General features: G+C 37.7%; 2 protein-coding genes across 8 annotated transcripts in view; both read left to right on the forward strand.

Moving 5' to 3' along the window:
• Window positions 1-21,336, forward strand: part of LOC126750942 (odorant receptor 7a-like) — a 249,900-nt gene that overhangs the window by 142,388 nt on the left and 86,176 nt on the right. The gene's annotated exons all lie outside the window — the stretch shown is intronic.
• Window positions 1-21,336, forward strand: part of LOC126750922 (hornerin) — a 145,028-nt gene that overhangs the window by 26,704 nt on the left and 96,988 nt on the right. For all 7 annotated transcript variants that reach the window (XM_050460723.1, XM_050460774.1, XM_050460754.1 and 4 more), the window contains exons 2-3: window positions 17,262-17,366; window positions 20,063-20,187. In XM_050460723.1, coding sequence (XP_050316680.1) covers window positions 17,262-17,366; window positions 20,063-20,187 — 230 coding nt within the window. The remainder of the gene's footprint in view (window positions 1-17,261; window positions 17,367-20,062; window positions 20,188-21,336) is intronic.

A 21,336-nucleotide genomic window follows, 5' to 3' on the forward strand; every position in this document is an offset into this window, starting at 1 on the left:
ATGACTCACACTCTTACCCATTTCTTGTTACCTTAACCGCTTTTAATAAACATAGATAATAAAATAATCCTCCTTAAGTGATCTGAGGACAGAGAACTTTTGACGAAAATGAGGGACTTATGCAAAGAGGCTGCAATAACTGCTGAGTTCTCATGTAAGCATACCTTTTCCTACAGGGCAGCCAACGCTGTTGGTCTCACTCCGCGTTTTGCAACCTATCATCATGTTTACCAGCATTTGTTGATACATATACATGCATGCATACATAAGCATATATGTGAGTGTGTGCCAAATCGTCCACTGACCTCTGACAGCATCTAACGGTCTGCCATAACAGCAGCCGTGACAAATGCCACAGCAAAACAAGAAATTAAATGTAAACAAAACAACAAAAACAAAATACGAAATTCACATGAAAACAAAAGGAGAAGAAAATAGAAGAAACCACAACAACAACAACAGCTGCAATGCTGGTGGCAGAAAGGAAAATAAAAGTAGATGTAAATAAAATCGGCCAGAACAGTTAGGCAACAACATGCACTTGCAACTTCACTGTGTTTTCTTCACAGCTGCTGCAACGCCGCTTAAGTGTACTCCAATGTTGTTGCAACAAGCATACAAATGTACACATATGCGTTAAGTGCACATTTACATACAAATGTTTATGTGGCTGTCACTTTATTGTTTTTGTTGCTCTCCGTGTAATTATTATACGGTTTGCTTCAGTATTTTTTTTGTTTTTCTTTTGTTTTTTTTTTTTGTTTTTTGTTTTTTGTGATGTTAAAGCTCCCAACCAGCCATTAGCGTTGCCACACATGTGCCATCGCCATGCAGCATCGTTCTGGTCGCCGCTGCTGTCCTCGAGGACGACAATTGCAAACGTTTGCTTTAATAACATTTAATGGCTCTTCCGTTGCACTCATATTTTCGCCTTTTTCTCCTCTCTTTCCACGTTTTTCTTTGTTTTATACTTTTTTGTTTTGTTTTATTTTCGTATTTGTTGTTTGTTTATGCGCTTATTGTTGCTTGTTTTTGCATTTTTGTGACATCGCTGACACACGTGTGGCATGCAACATGCATTCATTGCACTTTATGCCGCATTGTTGAAGAGCGTTGCTGCTTACACATTTAATATTATGTCCTCTTCATTCTAACATTTCATTTTTGTTGTTTTGTATTATTATTATTTTTTTTTTTTTTGTTGGAAAGTCATTTTGCATATTTTTGCCTTGTTTTATGTTCCACTTTTGTTATGGCGCTTGCATTGTTTCCGCGTGCTGAAATTCTACTCGAGATTTTGGAGGATGTTAAGAACATTAAAATGAACTGAAAAACAAAAAGAAGAAAAAAACCGTTAACTGCAGCAGTACTGAAACTATAATACTCTACAGCGCCAGGTGCATTTCTTTTTCTTTACCGGCGTAGAAACCGCCTCGCGGTTATAGCGGAGTCGTATATGTATCTCGTACAGCGCTTCTCAAAACCTTTACTTACTGCGCGGTTGTTGAGGCCTGTTTTACACTCTTATTGAAGATTCTTTATTTAGTTCTGCAGCTGGAATTATTTTCTCCAGCAGCAGATTGAAGAAGTCGCACAGAAGAGAGTCGCCTTGTCTGAAACCTCGTTTGGTATCGAACGGCTCGGAGAGGGCCTTCCCGATCCTGATGGAGCTTCTGGTATTGCTCAACGTCAGTTTACACAGACGTATTAGTTTTGTGATGATACCAAATTCAGACATGGCGGCAAAAACGCAACTCTTTTCACCTATCTTTTCCCAGTTTTGGCGCATGATGAATATTTGGTTGGTTGTTGATTTTCCAGGCCTAAACCCACACTGATAAAGTCCAATCAGTTTGTTTACGGCTTTAATTTTTCACACAGTACGCTCGATAAAACCTTAAATGCGATGTTGAGAAGGTCTCACGGTTGTTGGCGTAGATTGTGGAGTCGGTGGATTGGACAGAACACACTTAAATTCCAATCGTCGGACATGCTTTCATTCGACCATATTTAACAAATAAGCTGATGCATGCTCCTTATCTTCGCCGTGAATTTCAATAGCTCGGCCAGCAATCCATCGGTCCCCGTCGCTTTATTGTTATATGACGGGTAATTGCTATTCGAACTTCTTCATGGTCTGGCAATAGAACGTTTACTCCATCGTCATCGATTGGGGAATTTGGTTCACTCTCTCCTGGTGTTATGCGTTCAGTATCATTCAGCAGGCTAGAGAAAGTAAGTAGGGAACATAATTTCGGTATGCTCTTGGCATCAGTCCCTAGTCTAGGGTCCTACAAGAACTGATTAACCAGTCCTCTAGTAAGTTTATTGTACATATATCCTAACGAACTAAAGCTACAACTACCAAATTTGACTGCCGCAAATATTATAAGAACTCTAACTGACAGTGTGAAAATGGATGAAGTCGGAGAATAATCCCGCCGGTACTGTTAAGAACTAATAAAAGGGCGATTAATCAATAAACAAATTCGGCAGAGACAATTTGTTTTACACAAGAGATGATACGACAGACTTTAATTGGAGCCTGTGACATAATTGAAAGATTGACCGCCCACTTTTTGGTGAAATCTCATATCTCGGTACCTGAAAGACCGATATCGACTAAATTTATCTCGTGACCTTTCTTTCATATTCCGATTGCACATTGCGAAAATGGGCGAAATCGGACTACAAACAGGCCTACTTCCTATTCAACATGGTTTTTGACTTTCAGAGTTGCCATAATGGATCGATATTTCATCACCATCGCTATCCGATGCAAAAACGACTTCTTTTGTAAGGTCTTTCTACGCCTTCTGGTTTTCATTCAAATGGCACCCAATTTTCTTGCCCTTCGGATGTATCCGGCTGCTCTTGAACGTTTTGCAGTGGCAGTTAGAGAGATTCAGTGAGCTCTTCTTTTATTTCAGGATAGTCAATTTTGACGATATAGGTGCCTCAGAGATTCTTATATTTTATAACGTGGAGAGAGCTTTCCACGACATATGGATATCTTCCATATAAACTAACCCATAAAATTCAGAAAGTTCCAAATAAAATTGATTGGCTAATAAATTAATTCAGTCAATGGAAAATTAGTAAAAATTCTTCAGTATACCCATCATTACTTATACCAGACATGGTGTGTTATTTAATCTCGATTGATTCATTCGTTTTTAATTTCAAATGAAGACGCCTTATCTTCCTTGACTGCTTTCCCAATGAGTGAATATTTTTTCCATAAATTATTAAGTTGGTTGGAAAACGATATTTACCAGCTCTATAATGTTCTTTAAAAGATAAGTTAAGTTTAATGAATTCTTCTCTATACCAAATTATTAGCTAATATTTCGTTCTTAAAGTTCACCCTTCAACATTATTCTAACTGTTCTTGAGACCACAAAAGTTGGCGTTTCATAAAATATAAGGTATGCTAGAAAACTTTCACTATCAAATGTGTTTATCTTTATTTCAATCTCATCAGTCCTCATAGTCTATTTTTCTCTAAGAGACGTCATCCAACTTTATTCTCAATTTTGTAAAGTGACCCTTTTTAGCTCGTATTTTGCCGGTTTGGATATTCGCTTATAAGTCAAGAAATATAACATATTTTGTTTGTAAAATATATGTATTTTCTTCAACAGATTATTATTTTTTAAACCTTGACATAGGAATGCATATGTATGTATGTATATTTCATTGTATAGAAACTAGTAATTCAGACAAGTAGGCTTTGGTTCATAAACAAGGCCAGAAATATGCACTAACAACCCTAATCGCGTATAGCGTATTGGTGTTTCGACTAAAAATCTAAAAAAACCGAAAATTATTCAAAGCCCGAGTCTCAATAGTCAATGCCTGTAATCTACATATGTATAGTATATTAAACGTCTCTGGATGCAATTTTCTACCATAATAGAATTTCATTTTTTATGGCCCGAAATTCATTCACAACTGCATATATATAGCTTTGGATTAAAGATAAAACTTATGATTTTTACACAGTAGTTGCAATACTGTGAAACAAAATAAAATTAAGGTTATTGAATTTAGCGAGAGAGTCGTCTGCTGTTGGAATATTTAATAATTTCATTTGTCCAAAATGTCTCACTACATATTCTGGAATGATTTGATGGACGAACAGTTATGTAAAAATCAGCCATCCAAAACTCCCAACTCGCTCTAAAACTATACAAATAAAGTCTTGTCAATGATCCCTACTGAATTAGAAAGTCAGCTGCGGCGAAAAGCGTCCAGCTTCACTTTGCAACACCGTGAGTTACGAGACAACGCAAACATGTCACTTCCGCGGAGGTACGAAGAAAAACGATGACTGCTAAACAATTTGCAACAATTCAATCAAAAATTTGAATGCGCTCGCAATGGCAACTGATCACCGCCAATGTCAGATAATTCACTCACTCGTAAGACCAGCTGTCAGCTTTGGTGGAGGGCTCAGCAAACGACATTCGACAGATGGCTCTAGCTGTAAGTGCGCCGTGATGAAGATGAAGCGCTTTGCATGCCACAATAGAAAACCGCAAATATGCTGCATTGAGATAAGAGTGACAGAACGTATGCGCATTGAACAATATGCCAAAGCCATAAAGATGCCACAACGTGACTGCGGTGGAATATATTCAACAACATACTTTATGAAATAGTTGTAGTTGGATTTTTACAAACATGCGCATAGGTATGTATGTACGTGTGGCTTTGAAGCTGCAACATTGTAAGTGCCTGCTGTGTGCTTAAGCCAAATCCAGCGCAAGACATCTCGAAGACATCGCTACATTCATCCAAAAGTAGTTTAGCAATTTCTAAAGCTGCTGCTGCTGTGGCATCTAAGTTACAATATACCTGGACGCGCCCTAATCCACCCAGTGCTTTACTGCCGGGCTTGTTGTTGTACTGCATAACGCTTCGTGTTTTTGTTTTGGTTTTGCCTTCCGCCTTTACGTTTGCTGTCCAATGCCGCTGTCGCCTTTGCCTTTGGCTTAGCGCAGCTGTCAAATGTTTGTGCAAATTCTATAGGAATCAAGGTGAGCTCTTTATTTATGTTTGGGGATAAGCGCAAATATAAATACGAGCATTTGCAGCTGCAAGCGAGCTTCGACAACAACAACAACAACAAGCAACAAGAGCGAGAACAATAGCGCACAATAAAGGCGGCAGCAGCCATAGTTGTAATAACAACATAAAGACAAGAACAACAGCAACAGCAACAACAACCAAATAATGAAAACAACAACAACAAAGTCAATAATAAAAGTAGAAAAAATAGTTAAAGCCGCAGCAACAAAAACAAAAAACAACAACAAAGCAGCAACAAAAACATAACAACAACAACAATAACAACAAAATAAATACAAAAACAAAAAGACCCAATAATAAAAGTAGCAAAGAAATAGACGAAGGCGCAACAACAACAACAAAAATAACAACAACAACAATTTCCAATAAATACAACCCATAATGCCATCTTAGAAACCGCATAGAGGCATGCCATGTCTGCCAGCTCGCCAGCTCGCCAACTGCAGCGCCCGCCAGCCGTCTGGTCGCGTCCAACAAAAGCGCTTTCAGTAAATCGTGTCTTAAGACATGGATCTTGGCTGGCCAGCCGTGTGTGTGGTTTCGAAAATGCAAGTGAAACCCCATAAAAGTAAGCTGCACACACACACGCGCAAGCATGAAGCAAGCAACAATTAGATATATCATACATACTTACATACATATACACGCACACATGTAAGGAAACAATACTCAGCGCTTAAATAGCACACAAACAAACATACGCGCTCGTAGATCCAGACAGACAGTTGGCATTTAAAGCTGCGACGCAAAGCCGCTCAGTTCGGAGCTAAGAATGTAGGCGATGCGACCAGACAATCGGACTGCCACACTCACATACATATACTTATATAAATATATTCTTCTAAATAAATGTGTGGAAAAATGTACGTATAATCGGACAAGCTGGAGTCAGCCAATGCCAGATAGCATCAAATGTTGTCTAACGCCATTCAACACGCTTCAAATGCGCTCGCCAACAGCCAAGCCGTCGTGAGTCGCATGAGATTGCGCTTAGCTGCCCCCGGCTCACTCCAACTTCACCTTCTTCATACATAACTTCATACATATATTCCTATAGATATACATATGTAGGTACTTCTCTCCCACTTTTGGCCACTTGCAATGGCGCGCATATTTTTCTTCACGCTCGTGCGGCTGCACTTTTCCTATTCAATCTTCGTGTGTCAATATTAAATGAATATGTAGATTTGCGATAGACAGCAACGAGGCGTAGCAGAATGTCTGCGATCTCCGCCGTCGCCTATTTGGGCTGCCACGTTGCGGTTTGTGTGTGTCTAGGCAGCCGTTTGTTTTCCGTTCGGCGTCTGCCGGTGGTTTATGGCTGAGCGGCAATGGCTCTTTATTAATGCTCGACCAAGGTTGCTTATTCTTTGTGGGAGATTTGTGAGTGAGTGCACTTTAGCTTATCAGATTTACTGTTGCTTATTTAGATTGCGGCGGGGGAACTGGACTGGCGCATATTTGCTAAATTCTGGAATTTAATAGTGTATATCAAATTGATAGAAATTCGACTGCCTGCATGGCAGACTATTACGTTTGGACTGAGAACCAAAGATTTTTGGTGTTTTAATTTTCGTCTTTATAGCAGAAGAAGTGTTAAAAATGTTGTTGTTGTTTAAATGTTTTTACTTTTAACAGGTCAAAAGTTTCCGGCCCACCATAGTAAAACACATTTTTTTTGGCAAAATTCGTTTTTTTTATACAACATAGTATTCTTCAAGGGTCATATACTGATTTTAGCGACACTCCACCTTTTCAATACCATTTTCGTAGTACCATTTGTCTTTTGTTTCAAAATAGGCCTCAGTTTCGGCGTTCACCTCTTCACTCGACGACAATTTTTGCCCAGCGAGCATTGTTATGAGATCGGTGAACAGAAAGTATGAGGAAGCAATTCGAATCTCAAATCATGGATTTGTGTCATCGTTTTTACTGACTTGTGACACTGTGTATTGTCTTGGGAAAACAGCACTTTATTTTTCTACAAACGTCTCAAAAGTTCCATACTTTGATTCCAATTTTCGATTACTCGTTTGAGCATTTCGACTGGTAACTGGGCATAACACGAGTGATGTTTTGCTCCAATGTCTGAGTCGAAGCTGGATTTCCCGCATAGATCTCAGACTTTGCATATCCCCACAGAAAAGAAGTTTAACGGTGTGATATCACATGATCTTGGTGGCCTATCAACCGTCCTAAAATGTGAAATTATCTGCTCACCGAAGTGTTTTATCAATATATCCATTGATTGTTGCGATGTGTAGTAAGTTGCGCAGTTTTGTTGAAACCAAATGTCGCCGAAATTACGTGCCTCAATTTCAAGTATCAAAAAGTTGGTTATCATGGCTATTCGATAAAGAATGTTGGGTCTTAAGATGGTAGATGGTGTACGCTCAGTAGGACGATTATGTTGACCATAAGTTGAGCGAAGCGCACGAAAAACATTCTTCACAGAACGTGAATTTAAGTACGTAATAAAATTAAATGATATACAAACGTTCTTCAGGCGAAAGTCTTTCGACGATGGAATGTCAAACAATACTGAACAAAAATAACATGACAGCTTGACACGACGCATGCGTGATCTGTCAGAAAGAGGCGTTTGGAAAAAATACGTCCACTTGGATCACCCTTTAGCCGGGAATTTTTCAATTGCTCTGTGATATTCTCATTCGCTGGTTTGTCTCTACACTTTGCCAAATCGAAGACAAAAGATGGTTGATATTCATTATATTAATCTATAACATTTATTTTTTTGGTTTTGCAGTCAAATCCAATCAAGTTTTAAAACTCAAAATCGTAATTTAGTGCCTGATGTCTTTAACAAAAACTATTTTTGAATACCACATATTTACTCACTTACATAAGTGTGTTTCCTGAAGCTTTTAGTACTAAAAATGCTTAATTTGGCTTACTTTTGCTCCATAAAATTGTGCTTTGTAGTCATGTTACCCCCCTCTTTTCTCCAATAAAATAACTTCAAGCAACGAACTTAAGCTCATCAGCAATGAAAACTAAACCTTTGTCTTCCTCTTCTTACTAATAAAAGCCGCCTAATAGAACCAAATGCGCTTATGAATACGCAACTTTTGCTTCTTGCTTTCACTTTCAACGAAAGTTCTCAACAAAAGTCGGTAACCAACTTAAAGCAAACACAAAACCAAATTATTGGACAGACAAATAGACGAGTTGGCGCACAGAAACAATTCATTGATTCAATTAATCCTTATATCCTTATAAGTAAATGCAATTTTGCGGTTCATTACCGCGACTGAATGAGTGAATTAGTGGCAAGCAGGCAGCTGTAAGGGTTCGACGAAGACTGCCAGTCATTCGGCACCTGAAGTCCCGGCCGCACCCCATTTAGCCGGCTATTTAGGGTAATGTACTTAAGTCTGTACATCTTTATGGAGATGCGAAGCCTGAAACCACAAATGGCAAATGGCAAATAATTAATCAATTTCGCCGAACCTTCGTTTCGCCGCCTCCTCCCTTCCACCAATCTTGTCCATTTTTCGCCAACGTCCAACACGATAAATCACCCGAAATGAAGTTGGAAATATTAATGCTGGCTGTCCGCAATTACACGGCTGCAGACTGCCGCACTCAACGCGATTACAACAACAACCACAAAAAGTATGCCTTAACTCTTTGCAAAGCCTCAACGCTGCTCAAGAACTCAGCACAATTGTTGCAAATTAAGATTATAATGGCGATGATAGAAATGGAAATGAAGATGCTGATGAGCTGGAAGATTAAGCTGAAGCAGATATACAAGTAAATACCTTTGTGTGTTGTATGTCGTTTTCTATGCCGCAAAGTGTTGCTTGTGAAAATGGTGCTGTGGCCAAAGCTGTTGACCCAAAGTAGTTGGTTTGTTAGTTTGCTTTTGTTGTCGGCGCTTTTTGCTGCGGTGCCTATTGACCGCCTTTCTTCTCTTCACTACACTGTGCTTCGGCGAATTGTGTTTGTAGTTGCCACTCAGGCGTTGGATGTCTTAATTTAATTATGCGCAGAAAAGTATTAGATTAACCGACTTGTTGTGATGCAAAGGTAAAGCCGCAGTGACGCTTTAAGGCCGCAAGCGCCCTGTAGGAAAACTTTATGAAATTGGCGTTATCATATCTTATATGTCAATGACATTGTACATATGTATATCTCGTACAGTTCAGCGTTTTTTCGACTGCGGTATTCACCGTTGCCAATGTGCGAAAGACCAGAAATCTTCCGTAGAATCTTTCTCTTGAAAACTCGTGGCAACGACTTATCCGATGTTGTCCTTGTCCGTGCCTCTGTACCATATAGCCGAACGGGAATAATGAGTGACTTATAGCGTTTGGTCTTTGTTCGTCGAGAGAGGACTTTACTTTTTAATTGCTTACTCAGTCCAAGTAGTTGGATTTCGAAGCTGACATTCTTGTTGGTGTTAATGATGGTTCAAAGATAGACGAAATTATCTACGACTTCGAAGTAAGCACTGTCAACAATGACGTGGGAGCCAAGACGCGAGTGCGACGACTGTTTGTTTGATGATATTTACACAGTTCGCTCGATAGAACCTTATAAGTGATGTTGAAGTGGCTTATCCCAGAGTAGTTGACATATATTTTGGAGTCTCTCTCTTTGTGGATTGGGCAAAGCACATTCCAATCATCGGGCATGCTTTTGTCCGACCATATTCTACATAAAAGTTGATGCGTGCTCTTTATCAGTTCTTCACCGGTGTATTTGAATAGCTCGGCCGGCAATCTATCGGACCCCGCCGCTTTGTTGTTCTTCAAATGGGTAATTTTTCTTTCTTTCTAATCTTAAATGCTGGCGAATATTTAAATAAAAACATGCGAACAATCTTTGTACGTTTTTTTAAGGGCAACACTGAAATAATACTTTTCGATTTGCACAAGCTCTGCTTGATTCTTATATAACTCTTTAATGTTAATTTTTCCTACAGGGTAGTCTCTTGTATATGTTTTTGCCAAAAAAAAATATATGTGTGTCTTTCTTTAGAAGAAGAGAAATATGAAAGTCAGAAACAGCACAGTAAATGCAGGCTAACTGTACTTGTCCTGGTTTAAGCGTAAACTGCGGTTTCTAGCTAACTGGACGAAAACGAAACTTAACGCAAACAATAAGAAGACAAAGAACGCTTAACTACTACACAACTAGATACAAACTTAAAGCAACGACCAACGAAATGCTCTTAAAGCTTAAGATTAGCGCACTTGGCAGGAATACTTTTAATATAAAAACGCATGAAGGAAGCCTAGACCCAAATAGAAACATTCAAATAATAAAAACAAATAAAATTTGTTAAAATATGTTTTTTTTAGATAACTTTTTGTATGCTTTTTCCAACTGCAACCCAAATCCTCGACAAATTCCAAATACAAAGTAAAAATACCGAAAACCAAAAATGCCTGTGGCCACAATCAACTGCAGAAAAGCCAATATTTTATCACTAAATTTCGCTTAAAATAAAATTCTGTGTCCAACTTTCACAATCACCGTTCACCACAAAGTGAAATTGACTGTCATCAATTGCCGCAGGATGCAGGCGCCATTGTCTGTGTCATAATTCAGTGAAATTCTAAACTTTCGTCATTAAACGTTTTAGGTTTCGGCAAAATTCTTTTCACGCATTTTTTTATGGTGTTCGAAATTTAATTGCTTTTTGGTGGAAACTGTGAGGTGGTGATTTTGATGGCTTTTGCTAAAACAATATACTTTGTATATTTATGAATTGAATTTGTAGGATTTTGGATGCTATGAAAAATATTGTAAAACTTTTATGGCTTCAGCTTTTATTCACTATTCACTTCAATTTTTATTCAAAAAAAAGATTGGAGGCATGGCGATTGAAATACATATGTATGGTATGTACTATAAACGTTATGAATACGGAGTATTACTTCGTTGTGGGATCTTTTCAATTGTGAAATAATTGCTTTTTAATTTTTTAACGTTATTTGTGATCAAATTATGTTTTGCTGATTTATTATTGTAGTGTCTTTGGTATTAAGAAAAATGTTTTGGTCTTATGTTTGATGCATTTCTTCTTGTCCTTTCTATTGAAATATTTATATAGTATCGCACTTTAGTCTGCCTTAGCCTTAAGTTCTAGGAGTTTATAATCTACTACGTTAAGCATATCGAAACGGATTAACTATGCCAACATCCTTCAAATATATAACTATCCATAGGTTTGAGGAGTTTCTTAAATTACCGAATTTTCCAATAGAGATGATATCATTTCTAAGTGACGTTTCGGGCATATTATATGTCGTGATCTGTAATTTTTTTTCATTTTGTCCAGGAATATTTGCAATTTCATGATGGAAAGATATACGCAAGTACAAAGTTTATAAATTATTAAATTTTATTATCAATATAATCTTTCTCCAACTACTACAACTTTTTGCGCGCTTTTGCCATTTTATGGTCGTAATAATCGTTCATCTGTGCTCGATATTCGTCGAACTGTTGAAAATTTCGTACGTACATTTACTTTACATAATATTCAAGTGCCCAATAAGACAAAGAACCTATCGAAGTAATGAAAATATTGCTGCCGTTCACGCAAGTGTTGCCGAAGACCGCAATTTGTCGATTCCAAGACGTTCTCAAGAATTGGGACTGTCTCAAACCAGAAACTGGCAGATTTTGAGACGGGATTTGGCCTGCCATCCATACAAAATTGTGCTCACTTAAGGACTGAAGCCTCCGTAATAGACGTGAACAACCTGAAAACGCTTTACAGGAAATCATCTTCTACGATGAGGCTCACTTTGGTGCTCTGAGTGGTGCGATAAATTAGGATAACTGTCGATTCTGGTTCGAAAAAAATTCACAAATTATTCATGAACAACCATTCTTTTTCTTCTTTATTGACGAAGCCAACGCTTAGGCGGTGATAGCCGACTAAACAACAGCGCGCCAGTCGTTTCTACATTTTGCTACGAGGAGCCAATTGGATATTCCAAGGGAAGCCAGGTCCTTCTCCACCTGGTCCTTCCAACGGTGTGGAGGCCTTCCTCTTCCTCTGCTTCCCCCGGCGGGTGCTGCGTCGAATACTTACAGAGCTGTGGTGTTTTCGTCTATTCCTAGGCACCGCAGCCGCCGCTGTCTTTTAATTCGCTAAACTATGCCAATGTCGTCGTATATCTCGTACAGCTTAACGTTCCATCGAATGCGATATTCGCCGTGGCCAACGTGCAAAGGACCATAAATCTTCCGCAAAACCTTTCTTTCGAAAACCCGTAACGCCTCATCAGATATTGTCATCGTCCATGCCTCTGCACCATATAGCAGGACGGGAATAATGAGTAACTTATAGAGTTTTGTTTTTGTTCGTCGAGAGAGCACTTTACTTCTCAATTGCCTACTTAGTCCGAAGTAGCACCTGTTGGCAAGAGTTATAAGAACAACCATTACATTCACCTAAATTAACAGTTTAGTGTGGCTTCCATACTTCTTTCAAAACAAAGCTTGTGACACCGTTACTGTCAAGTTTTGCTTTTGATACCACCGTTAGATGAAATGTATGCTTATTTGATTGTCGATTTCATCTAATGAGGGCTTACCTAGATTTCTTTGTCCTTGTCTCTTCAACAACCTCAATAGTTCTATTTAAGCTGATTTTCTTTAGTCGATTTCATATTTCTTAAAAACAACGAAATAACAGGTGGAAGCATGGTGAAAGTATTAGCCTAACCATTCGTTTAATTGTTGTGAGCTTGACTACTACATCCATCTCTTCGTAGAGCACATATAGTTCATGGTTGCATCTTCTCAATATTAATCGCTATCACGTTCAGATTAACAGTGTGTATCACATTATTTTGACGAAGACGCATGAAAGAATCACCATGTCTAAAACCTCGTCTGGTATCGAGTGGCTTGGAGAGGTATCCTCGATTTTGACGGAGCTGATGATTCTGCCCAACCTTATTCTACATAACCGTGCGAAGTTTATAACATTATAGCTGTCATTAAAGATTAAAATTATTGAAGGCTATGAGCCTTAGTACAATTCTCAAACCCTTAACGTTTTATGTAATCAAATTGTTGCCTACAATTAGGCGCAATCACGAATTTTAAGCGAAGTCACATACCCATCCAAAGTCTTCAAAGCAAGCAAAACAAAATCCTCCAAAACTTTAAAACTAAAATAGTTTAAAACTATCTAATTTGTAGATATTCCAACATGCTTAGCAGTTGAATGGAATGCTTAAAAGGTTTTGACAAATGATGAAATGTCATGTGGTAAGCTGCTACATTTGTTAGTGTCTCTTTAGCGCAAACAGAGACAAATTATTAAAAGTTGCAAAGCGGCGATGAACCCTCAGTTGTTGCGTGTTTCTAAAACAATGGAAAACAGAAAGTAAAAAACAGGAACAAGGAGTAACAATAAAAATAAAGTTTGACTATGCAGACACCCTCAAGCTGTTCAAAGCTGCCCATTGCGTAACAAGCGTGCCACCAACGACCACACGCACGACCTGCTATACTACATATAAGTGTGTGTGTGGGTGGGTGTAAAGACATGCCTTTGCATATGGAAGTTACCACACATGCAGCTCAGCTATTTGAGGCAATTTAGAAATTTTTGAACAAGCATGCGGACACACCCCCAGAAAAAATACCGCCGTCGTGAGTAATGACTTTGGTTACCCCTTTGTTGGTGGCAAGCACAAAACCATAAACATCTACATACACACATCTAAGCACACATAAGTGTTCAAGTGTGTGAGGGCATACCATTTTATGACGCATTTTTATTTTGCCGTCCTTTTCATTATACGAGTATGATTGCCACAGGCCCTCCGTGCCGTCTGGCATGCCATCGCCGCTTAATTTTTTGCATGTCGCCGAAAACTCCTCAGACGCACAACTATAAACATCCAACAACAACAACTGCTTCAATTGTTATTGTGTTGGCCTTGCGTGTTGCTGTTCGCTCGCTTCCGTTTGCTCCTAGAAAGTGTAGTTGTTGTTCACTTTTGTTGCTACTCACATTGCGTGTGTGCCGTCGGGCGCAAATTTTTCCGGCTGTCACAAAAGGCAATGTCAGCTATTTACTCAAATGGCACTTGCAATGTCCTGCGACCCTGCAACCCTCCGCCAGCAGGTTTCTATGGTTCTATGTGTGTTTGTTGGTTGCTCATACGCCGTGTTGTTTGCACAGCTGTCGCTGCTGCGGTGAAAAATATGTGCAAATAAAATAATAGTGGTGATATGTCTTGTGGAAATTTATTTTTTTAATGATTTTTTGGTCATTTCGTGTGTGTTTTTCCACAAATTTTAGTTTTAACTAAAAAACTAACATTTAAAAAAAGTAGTATTATTTAATGGATTGGATATTATGAAGAATTAACAAATTGGAAGAAAAAAATAGTTTTGGATCACTTATAATAAGATTTATTATTATTATAAAAAAATCAGAAGAAATTTGTATTAACGAAAGAGTATTCATTTTATTAAAAATTGATGTGTTTGACCAAGGAAAAAAGAAGCAAACTGGATGCTGTCTGCAAAGGCGTTGCTTTAAGAGTTGGTGATTAAAGCTGCCTACCGTAAGGCCTTTCACCATATTTGATCTATGTTATATGAATGCGAATTTCAGCTTGAGCTCCACTGTCAAATTCAACCTTATGTCCAAAGACTAAGATCTATCGAGAACTAGAATTAGATCCGTTAGAAATTTGTCTCATTTATATCACAAATAAAGGTACGCTTAACTCTTTATTTTGATTTATGAGGTGGGGTTAAATCTTTGCTAACTTTGTTTCTGAGTAAGATTAAACTTCACCATTCTACCAATAGATCAATATTTATATACATATTTAAAAGCTGATGTGTTCTTCATCCATTAATCCTTAAGTTATGGGGTTGTTTGGTTTTATAGCATCAATCTTCATTTTTCTCTAGAAATGCCAACTGATAGCAAAGAAGGTATAGTTATTGACAGTGGAATTTACTTATTCTGAGGCCTCTGCAGTTATGAATCACGAAATCTAATATGTTTCTTTCAGTTTCATTCTCTTTTCAAGAATGTGTTTATAAGATAAGAAAACTGCCGAATTGGCAATGAAATATCGACAAAAATGTTTTTGAATGCCAACCATAAAATAATATGACAAATTTGTTTCGCGAAAAAAAAAAGTGTTTATCCGGCGGAAGACAATGGACTGATGCAGCTTTTTTCATCACCAATAGATCAATATTTACATATATATTTAAAAGCAATAAGAGTGATTAAATTTCTTAAAAACAAACTCCTTCCACCTCGACTTTTTTTGCAGGCACGAGTTCGATAAACCCAATTTTCGAGTATTTTTTCTACTAAATCTAAATTGCATGTTATGAATAGCACATTCGATATTGGCTTCTAAAGCCTGAAGAGAGTCTGGTTTATTGCTTAAATCACAATTTCTGGAAATAATCGATTCTTCTAACTTTTCTCGCAATAACTCCTTTTCAAGTTGTTCCAAGCAAAGTCAGCAAATTCACAGTTATAGACGTTTCATCGACGTTTTATTCTGGGTGCTACAAACTTCATGCTGAACTTATAATATATCCTGTTCAATATATAAAAACAATCTTCTTACTCTTATACATACATACGAGTATAAGAGGTACAATCGAGCGTGTTATCAGAAGTGCACCGAAAACCATTTGAACCATTTGAACAAATTCTGCAGAGTGAATGGTGTCACTAATCTATAAGAGAGCTCTTAGAAAGGCGAAGAATAAGTTTCTACAATAAGCTTATATGGCTTTGTAGATTGCTAACTACAAAAATCACTTAATTTTGAGAATTAGAATACCACGGCCAGCCAAGTTCTGCTAAAAAATGCAGATTTCAAAGGTTCTAATACTGAAACTGCGAATGCAGAAGATTGTAACTTTGTAAGAACTCTATTACTTAGGTATAGAAAATATTAATAGAAAATGTCAAGACTGCAAACTCATATAAGGCGCCTCAGTAGCGATTGCATTAGGCGCTTTATGCCACTACCATTGTGTTGAGCTGAAGAGGAATTGAAAACTAAAAGATCTAAAAATTGTGTTATGGAGTTCGCGCTGGACTATTTTAAAGTAAATTTAGTAGAGCCAGTGTCATTCTCCACAATGTCGGCACTTTGGAAGCCACTTTATATATAATTTTTCTCTTAAAAATTAAATTTTAATTACTCAATTATTAACATCGACCAGGGCACATCATTTTTGAAGGCAAAAAAAATTAACTAATATGAACCCCTTGGAAACGAAAGATAAATTAACAAAAATTAAAGGAAAAATAATTTACGGGCTAGCTGAGATCGGAAAGAGAAAAAGGTGTGGGGTACTTGAATTTTTAAGGGTTATGAATTTTTAAATCGTTTACCGGCAAAACTACGAGCCCTTAGAAAAAAGTTATATGGCATAGTTGTAAGTAGTGTAATGGTTATCAACTTTTACGTTAACACCTTTTTCACATAACGTAAAAAGTAATGTGAAAACTTAAAACTTTTTTCTATGGGCCACGTAGTTTTGTCGGATATCCGGTTAAATCGATTTTGATCCCTAAAAGTTCAAAGTTCCTTCTACCGAATTCAGATCGACTGTACATTTTTTTCTTTTCAGTTTTCTTATGTTATCTTTCGTTTCCAATGGGTTTCAATCTGCTATAAATTTCTTTCACTTTTGATATTTCCGCTTTTGCACTGGTCTAAGGCTAATTGGTACATTTAAATATTATATTATTAAGCTATAGTCAGTTAAGTTATGTATTTGTTTGTATGTATTTCCTAAATGCCAATTTTGCTTGAAAACAGCATGCTATTCGCTCACGCTAAGCATATTTAAAGCACTGCTGATACAAAACCAAAATTAGCTTGACAAATCGTAAATTTTCGCTGGCTTAAATTTCCCAAAACCCTCCAAAACAAAAAACAAAAAAAAACAATTTTCCAATTGATTAACGACGGACATTGCCTTGAGGTTGCAGCATGGAGGAGTGGAGTGGTGTGAGAAGGCTAACGAAACAAACCTTAGAGGAAAATATTTCATTTTTTCTGCTTTCTTTTCTTAATAAAATTACGCATAAATATAAACATACATACACATATACATATACTTTTTGACGTTGAGTTGTTTACATAATATTTCTGCTTGTTTATTTGCAGGATGATTTACCGGGCCAAGCGTTGTTGGATGTTGTTTTCGCCAGACTTAATTTAATCGAAACTTCATATTTCGGCATACGATATATTGACGAGGAGAATCAGACGGTAAGTAAAAGTGCGATGGTAGTTATATACAATATACATATATAGATGCCTACACATACTGATATATGTTTATATGTATGTATTTAGAGAGAAATGTTTGTAAGTATGAAGTTATGTGCTGTCAATTCCAAGCCAAGTCAGCTACTTTGCTGCGCACACATTTATACAATATTTGGCACATACTTTTACTTGAGCGTTCATATATCGTAGCATACATTTGGGGGTCGCATTGCCAACTTGCCGCTCGTTTAGGCCGTAATTCATTTTGTGCCTCGTTTTCATGCGCATTCATTGAGCCGTAATGATGGTACAAAGTGAAAAGCTGTCACTAAAATGAAAGCAAAATAGCAGCAAATATACATATAAACACATACACCTATAAAGCCATACATTTACTGTATATTTTCTTATATTATGTGCGGTATACTGAATTTCATTTACCTGTTTGCCCTTGGCGAGAAATTATAAAATAAATTTCACTTTCCATTTCCCTTTTACCACGTACACACACATAAACCAGTGCAATAACAACTCTGCGAGACAGTTAGGCAGTCGGCGAGACCTTGAAAATGTGCCACACACAGGCAGAGGAACTGTATAATTTGCGAATATTCGCGCTGCCTGCGGAGCCGCCATACATATATGGTATACACACACACCCACATAAAAGTACACGGTAACTTCGCAAGAGTTACCGTTACAGCGCTGCTTATGGCAACTTGTCACACAATGGGGTGCATCAGCGCAAAAAGTTTGCCAGACTGTCAGTCGGCCGCGAACTTCTTCGCCGTGTGAGTTGTATTGGCAGCCAGAAAGCATTGTCCTTGAAGGCTTTTCACTTACCTTTGCACACAAATCAGCTGCACGCGCATAGTTTGTTTTTACGAGCAGCCACATGCCACACACACATATGCATGTTTAATATATCTTACTTATAGATACAAACATATTTATGCAAAGTTTATTGCCTCCGCTGTGACTTTGAATCAGCGCTGCCTGCCACATCGCATGTTGTACGGTGCTTTTCGCTGTTCATTTCGCCAGCGGCAACCTTTTCCCAGCTAAATCGCTTTTATGCTCATATTATGCAGTCTCCATTACACATACATATATAGTTTTCGCTTCAATAAAATGGCGGATAGAGCGGGCATAAGCTCACTAACAAAGTAGTTTATGATTCCCGGTGTGTGTTGTGCCATGTGCTCGCACATAAATATTTTATTAGTCAGTGTAGATAGGTATGTGTGCGTAAGCTTGTTTTACTACTTCATTATTGTTTGCAGGCAAAAGTTCGAACTGACTTTCGCAAGGTCACAGAAGTCTGTTCTTCACAGTGCAACTTTCTTATAATTTAGCTGAGCATAGCGTTTATACAGCAAAAATTTGAAAGAAATAAGATTCAGCGTCGAAAATATATAAGACATATTTTTTAACAGGATTTTTGCTTTGATTTCAAGCGGTCAGTTTGTATGACTGCTCTATGTTATATTGATTCGATATCAGTGGTTCCAACAAATGAGGAGCTTCTTGACTAGTTCGCATACTTATATGCAGATGAACTGACCGACATGTCTAAATCGGCTCAGCTCGCCACTCCGCTCATTCATATATTTCGAGGTTCCCTACTTTTTTAAAGACAACGAACAGAAACTTCAAATTTAATGGGAAATGTATATTATCATTCGAAAGAACATTCTTTGGAATTTATACTTGAAGATTATCTCTTTTAACTGTTGGCCACGGCTACGTTTACGATGCCTAGTTCGAGCATTTCGACCGGTACCTGGGAATAACACGAGTGATGTTTTGCACCAAGGTCTAGATCGAAGCGGGATTGTCCGCGAAGACTTTAGACTTTACATATCCCAACAGAAAAAAGTCTAACGCCGTGATAACACATGATCTTGGTAGCCAATCGACTGACCCAAAACGTCAAATTATCTGCTTCACGCAGTGTTCTCTGAATAAGTCCATTGATTGATGCGGTGTGTGGGAAGTGGCGCCGTCTCGTTGAAATCAAATGTCGCTGAGATCACGAGCTTTAATTTTGGCATCTATTAGTCGCATCTATATAGCTGTCGTCAGTAACGGTTACAGGCATCCATTTTGAAGAAATGTACCGATAATTCCACCGACCCACAAACACACCAAACCATTGTCTTTTATGGAATTAATGGCAGCTCTTGAATCTCCTCAGGTTGCTCTTCGTCCTAAATGCGGCATTTTATTTGTTTGCGTACCCATTGAGCCAGAAATGGGCCTCATCGCTTAACAAAATGTGGCTGAAAAATGTCTGATCTTCTTGGAAATTTTCAAGAGCACATAGAGCGAAGTGTTGTCGCTTGGAAAGGTCGAGGGGCTATAGTTCTTGTTAAAGCTGTATTTTGTACCAAGTGATGTAGCTCATTATATATACTTTATAAGAAATATTTCATATTTCCTTCTTAATTTTACACACTTCGTGGCAAGCTTAATAAATCAAGTGTGAATATGCGAGTATGTTTTTACGTCAGTTCTTTGAGCTTCTTTGTAAGACTTTAATTGGTTTGAACTTTCATCATGAAAATTTGTGCATAGCAGCGCTGAAAATCTTTAAGGAACTTAATACTATTCATTATTTATATTTTTTTAATTTTTTGACCTACTTACCGCCTACTTCAAATTACTATAATTTTTCTCTTTTTGTCTCTTTTTAGCATTGGCTGGATCCAGCGTCTCGTATATCACGACAACTCAAACCCAAGTCAGATCCATATGATTTGTATTTTGGTGTAAAATTCTATGCAGCAGATCCGTGTAAATTACTCGAGGAAATTACGAGGTAAGTTGTTACTTAAGAGTATGTACTAATTCTCGCGAGAAAAATGCAACCTTTATGCCGCCACCCAATCAAGTCTATTGATGACTCGTTTTCAAGACTTTATATACGGTATGTGTCCGTGAAGATGGCCGCATAATATATTGTACATATATGGTTGTTCAAGGCTACAACGTATTGAGAAAATTGAACCAATTATGATCATACCGCATTCGAACCCACTGAACTTCAAAACGCTTAAGTTGGAACAGGTCTTGCGGTTGCACCTATTGTATCAAAAATCACGAAGAATCCCATTTAGACAGCTAAGAACGCCGGTCCCTTGTTATACCAAGAACTGCTAACTGTGGGCCAAAGAAACCCTCGCATATTGGCAGAATGCTTTGAATAACAATCTAACACAGTCGTCCAACTGTACATTTAAATTCTTAAAAACATAAAAACAACAACTTTTATCCTCTCCCGCTTTGGTTGTCGATATAGCGCTTACTCTAATCCTGTTCAGTGGTTATTTTCTGATGTTCGGTAGATTCAAAAAGTGGATGAGTTGAATTGAATGAAAAACATAGTAGAAACACAAGATAGAATAAGTATATTCGGAGATTATTTGTGCCTTATGTGATCCGCTATAAGTAGCAGCTACATATGTTTAGTATATCGGAGTTCAGTTCAGGTAATATCCATACGAAGAGTGTTGGTAATTTCACCAAGCCCCTGAGAATGATGTGTGATACTGCATGACTGTAATCCATCTACATACCGGATGGGTATTATGTAGGATGCCGGATAAAATTAATGTTATTTGTTTTTGGGTGCTTTTTAAGATATTTTTGTTTCGATAAATCGTTTCCATCTTTCGCTTTTATATTACGAGAATGTGATAGCAGATATTGCTGGGGAACTACCAGACTATATTGGTAGATGGAGTTCATGAGGGAGCAAAAATCATGTTTAACTGTCGACAGACTGCAATTCTATCAGGTACAATTTCTTCATTTGCATACCACTAGTTCAACCTAGTGCAACCGCAAAAGCTTTTCTCTTCAACAAAGGTTATATTCGTCTTTGTAGCGCTACCACAAGAAGACAAATAAAATTCTTTTGCATTATAAGAAAACCAATATTTTTGAGACGAAACTTATAAAATAATTG

This window comes from Bactrocera neohumeralis, chromosome 2 (genome assembly GCF_024586455.1).
Source record: "Bactrocera neohumeralis isolate Rockhampton chromosome 2, APGP_CSIRO_Bneo_wtdbg2-racon-allhic-juicebox.fasta_v2, whole genome shotgun sequence".
Taxonomy (NCBI): domain Eukaryota; kingdom Metazoa; phylum Arthropoda; class Insecta; order Diptera; family Tephritidae; genus Bactrocera; species Bactrocera neohumeralis.